A 4,704-nucleotide genomic window follows, 5' to 3' on the forward strand; every position below is an offset into this window, starting at 1 on the left:
GATTAAAGGCAAATTTAATTCTTACTTATTATTATTGTGTCTGATGTGAGGTCGGAGGTCTGGAGCCTGGTTTCCTCTGGCCACCTTTGCTATAAGCCCCAGGGATGGGACTCACATACTCTGGCTGCAGAGACAAGTGGCCAGCGTGCTGCTAACCTGTCTCACAGCCCGACTGTAAATTTTACAAACCCTTTATTGTGAGGTCTTTTTGAAAAAAACTAAAGCTCACAATGGCTTATCCAGAAAAGAGTTAGGTGACCCAGGAAAACAGCTTTTCCTTCCAGAGTTCTTCTAGGTCAGAAGTGGCCTTCCACATCTTCAAGTAGCAGGTGTCCTTCCTTTGTGCTGGAACCTCAAGCCCCAAGCTCTTGCTATGATGTTGCCCACCCAAGTCTTATCAGCATAACTCCAACCTGATCCTGAAAGCCGTCCGCTCACCGGCACATCCTCACAGCTCCCAAATCTGTCGAGTTTATGGTCTTATGTCCACTGGGTTATCACTGGCACAGTGTGAGCTGAGGTCAAGTTAGGTCAAGTTGTACTTGACCTGTTCTCACGCCATGCCCACCGAGATGTTTCAAACTGTCCCGACCACAGCCAACACCATGGCCCCGTACCTAACACCAGCAGAGCCAGTTTGCCACCTTTACTACCACTCCACCCCACCCATGAGTCTTGATCTGAGGCTCAACATCTGCATACCTGTTCCCTGCAAAACACAAACTGTTATTATTGTTACTTTTTTGTTCCGTGTTACTAATTACTAAGCTATAGCCATTAAGCTCTCTGAAGTTGTCACCCCCAACAGAGCTCTCAGGCTTACACCCCCTGCCACATCTAGTTCCTGTCACCCTTTGGGTTCCCCCTCACTCTCTAGGTCCCTCTCCAAAGACCTTTCACATCATTCTTATCAAACCCCACCCTAATGCTCCAATGCTCCCATGCTCCCAATGATAAGCCCCTGGGCCCTCCCACACTACACCCAGAGGCCCGCCAACCCTCCGCCTGCCATCCTAAGGTCCAGCATTTGATTCTCACCCCATCAGCTCCCAGTACCCCCAACTGCTCAACTCAAATACTGGCAAAGCCCAGAGTCCCTCCTAAGCTGAGGTTTGTTGTGGCTGCAACCCTACGTTGTAAACACACATTCACATGACAGTAGGTCGGTGCTGGTCTCCAACTGCCCCTTTCAGCCGTCTCCAAATCTCAGGCACAATTTGATGCCCAATGGCCCTGACAGTATCTTTTCATTCCTTATATTTCTGGTTAAACTCCAAATTCTAGAATCCCCATTCCTCAGACCTCAGCAACTCCCATTCTTTGTTTGTTGTTTGTTTTTCTCGAGACAGGGTTTCTCTGTGTAGCCCTGGCTGTCCTGGAACTCACTTTGTAGACCAGGCTGGCCTCGAACTCAGAAATCTGACTGCCTCTGCCTCCCAAGTGCTAAGATTGAAGGCATGCGCCACCACTGCCCAGCGGTGAATCCCATTCTTAAGGCCTTCTCATTCCAAACGTATTTCTAATTCTAACGGTTCTATGACAAGGGCAGACAATAATCTCACACTCACTTGCCTTGAATCAAACCTCAAACCTTAGCTGGGTCTCCATCTCAACCCTCACCACCCATTCCCGACTCCTTTGGAAAATGCTAGGCTTCGTCTTTTATTATCAGTCTGAGCCTGAACCACGCCAATCAAAACTCTCCCCACCTCCATCACACACCCACCCAATTCTGCCAAACACACAACACCTCCTTCCAACCAGATCCCTTCTCCCCCTTTACCCCTCCCTCATCCTCTCTTGGGAGTGAATTGCTGCCAACAAGCAAAAAAGCGTTTAGGTGCCCAAGCATCCTTGAATCCAGACATCCCTACCTTTGCTCCAGCTTTTGACAACCATTACCTATTGTGCCCATCCCCATTTTCTGCCCATTCCCAACCCACGCAGACACAATTACTTCAATTCCTTCCTTCCTCCACTAAATGCGTCATCCCGTTCCCCCCTTCCCCCTAAAAGCCGCCTCCTGGCTCCCCTTTCCAGACACCGCTCCACTCCCCCCTCCACCAATGCGGAGGCCCCTCCTCCCACCAAATCTGTCGTCGCCATCAAATCTACAGGCCCCTTCTCCAGTAAACCGATAGCTCTCCCAGGCTGCATTCTTTCCCTCCGAAATTTCTGGCCCTGCTGCCCACTCCTTTGTCCCTCAAAGCTTTCATCCATCTCTATAAATACAGAGCTCCGCTGTCCTCTGCCCCAAATGTACTCACCTTCTAAACACGTCGCTTTTGTACCCAACCAGCCCTCATCTACCCATTCACCAAAACTTCTCGGCCCTCCCCCAATCCTGTGGCTTCTTTCCGCACCCCAAATCCATTACCCTTCGGAATCTGACGCCCATTGCCTCCGACTACTTATCTCCCACATCTCATCGCTTTTCCCTGCACCCCCAAATCCCTTCCTATCCCACGTCTGTCACTCACGTCTCTTCGCTCCCTCCCAGCACCTCCAAATCGTTTCCTTTCCCACGTCAATCACTCAGATCCCTCAGCCCCCTCCCTGCACCCCCACACCGCACATCCCATCCACATCCTCCCGCCGCGCCCCCCGCCCCACCTGGATCAGCAGCTTCACGTAGAGCAGCGGGTGACTGAGAGCCGTCACGCCCGCGCCCAGCGCCACGAACAGCGCCTCGGTGGTCGGGGCGTTGTCCCCGGAGCCCGGGCCGCCCGGGCCGCCGTCCATCCTGCGCGCCGACGGCTGAGCCGCGGGCCGAGGATGGCGAGGGTGCGCGCGGTGCGCGGGTGGCGGGTCCCGAGCGCGGGCCTCGACTCCCGCCGGCGCGCCGCCCCGAGCTCCTGCACCAGCTCCGGCTCCCGCCATCCCCGCGGCGCCGCCGGGAGCCCAAGGCGCCACTTCCGGGTCCGAAGCCCCCATGGCGCCAGGCGTCGAGGTCACTCCCCGTCACGTGGTCGTGGCCACGCCCCCAAACGTCAAGGGGCGGGCCCGGGCAGCACCACTCACGCCGCGGGGCGAGGGGGCGTGGCTGGCGGGCTAGTGTTGTCCGGTGGGGCTCCCGGCCCCGCCTCCTCCGGCCGGGGGCGGGTTCTTTGCAGCTCGGTGCCCGCCCCTTTGCGGACCTGGCCAGTCACCGCAATCGTGCCTAAGGGTGTCAGTCTCTGCGCCCTGCCTCTGCGCCCCTCCGGCACGATCCCGGGGCCTCTGTAGAAACCCCTCAATGTTTGAGTAACTCACAGCTGCTGAGGGTTGGGAGCACTCCTTGCCTGTGCACTTATGAAGGCCCGGTGCTGGATGCGTTTAGTTACTAAATAACTAGGCCTGGGATAGCTCTAGTCTAGTGCCTGGAGCACAGTGCTACGCATGCCTTGAGAGCAATTCTTAGGGCCACCTTCCAGGAAGGTGCTTACTCCATCCGCTGATTTGTTTCCACCTCTGAGCAAACACAGCGGCTCTCGGCTGGTCTTGCACTGCCCAAGAATAGAGTTTTCTGGTAATGGACCTAAGAGTCAGCAGAGACCCTTTGTTTGACCTTGTCCTCTTGCTAGTTTGCGAGGAAGGTTTTTGGAATGGTCAGACATTTGCATCTCTCCCTGATTGCCCATGAAAAAAGCCAGCTTTAAACCTTACAGTTTCCTCTCATAGTAGGTTCCCTAAAACAGCACACGTGCGCGTGCGTGAGCTCTTTCTCTCACACACACACACACACACAAGTCTGTGTGTTTCAGTTCGCTGGGTCATCAAATCTCCTACCCTCTTCCAGAAGGACTTTAAATCACTTCCTCTTGTCAGGATCCTGATTTGGCTTCTTCGTGGGGACCTTAAAGTCAAATTCATAACACAGCACTATACCCCGAAGAAGTCCCAGTTTCCAGGGATGCAGAAAGTGTAGGTTTTACCTCATGTTCCTGACACTTGGCCACGCAAATACTTTCCATCCGTGGGCTTTTCCTCCATATTGTCCCCAATGCCTTGTTTTTCCGATCTGTATTTGTCCACCATTGGACCCTGTTTTTGTATAGCCCATTCCGAATGTGGCTCCCTGTACCGTACTATATTGTACTGTACTGTATTGTATCATATTGTATTGTCTGGCATTAATATCTATCTTCTATCACCGCAAATATAGGGATGCATATAAAGTATATCTTCAGGGAAACCATCCCTAAGGGAATGAACCAAACAAAGTAACAATCCAGTGTGGTGGTGCATACCTGTAACATAAGCCCAGTACTCAGGAGGCAGAGGCATCAGGATGAGAATTGGGCTGTGCACTATGCTACATCAATTTCCTTGGCTGCAATTGATAGCTGGCTGTTAGCAATCACAAGTTCTTTCATTCAGATCTTAGTTACTAATATTAACTCAAGATATAGATCACACTGTGATTATAAGTGTGTGTGTGTGTGTGTGACAATGATTTCAAAGGGTTACAAAGGCCACAAATCTCAAAGATTTTAAAGAGTTCTTACTGGAGGCAGAGGCAGAGAAAGCCACTTCTGAGGTTAGATATTGTCTTAGTCAGGGTTTCTATTCCTGTACAACATCATGACCAAGAAGCAAGTTGGGGAGGAAAGGGTTTATTTGGCTTACATTACATACTGCTGTTGATCACCAAAGGATGCAGGACTGGAACTCAAGCAGGTCAGAAAGCAGGAGCTGATGCAGAAGCCATGGAGGGATGTTCTT

General features: G+C 52.3%; 1 protein-coding gene across 2 annotated transcripts in view; it reads right to left on the minus strand.

The window, feature by feature from the left end:
• Mtch1 (mitochondrial carrier 1) overlaps window positions 1–3,080 on the minus strand; it is a 15,640-nt gene extending 12,560 nt beyond the window's left edge. For both annotated transcript variants that reach the window (XM_021220935.1, XM_021220933.2), the window contains exon 1: window positions 2,614–3,080. In XM_021220935.1, coding sequence (XP_021076594.1) covers window positions 2,614–2,934 — 321 coding nt within the window. In that variant the 5' untranslated portion in view covers window positions 2,935–3,080. The remainder of the gene's footprint in view (window positions 1–2,613) is intronic.
• Window positions 3,081–4,704: the final 1,624 nt, after the last annotated feature.

Source organism: Mus pahari, chromosome 21 (assembly GCF_900095145.1).
Source record: "Mus pahari chromosome 21, PAHARI_EIJ_v1.1, whole genome shotgun sequence".
Lineage (NCBI taxonomy): Eukaryota > Metazoa > Chordata > Mammalia > Rodentia > Muridae > Mus > Mus pahari.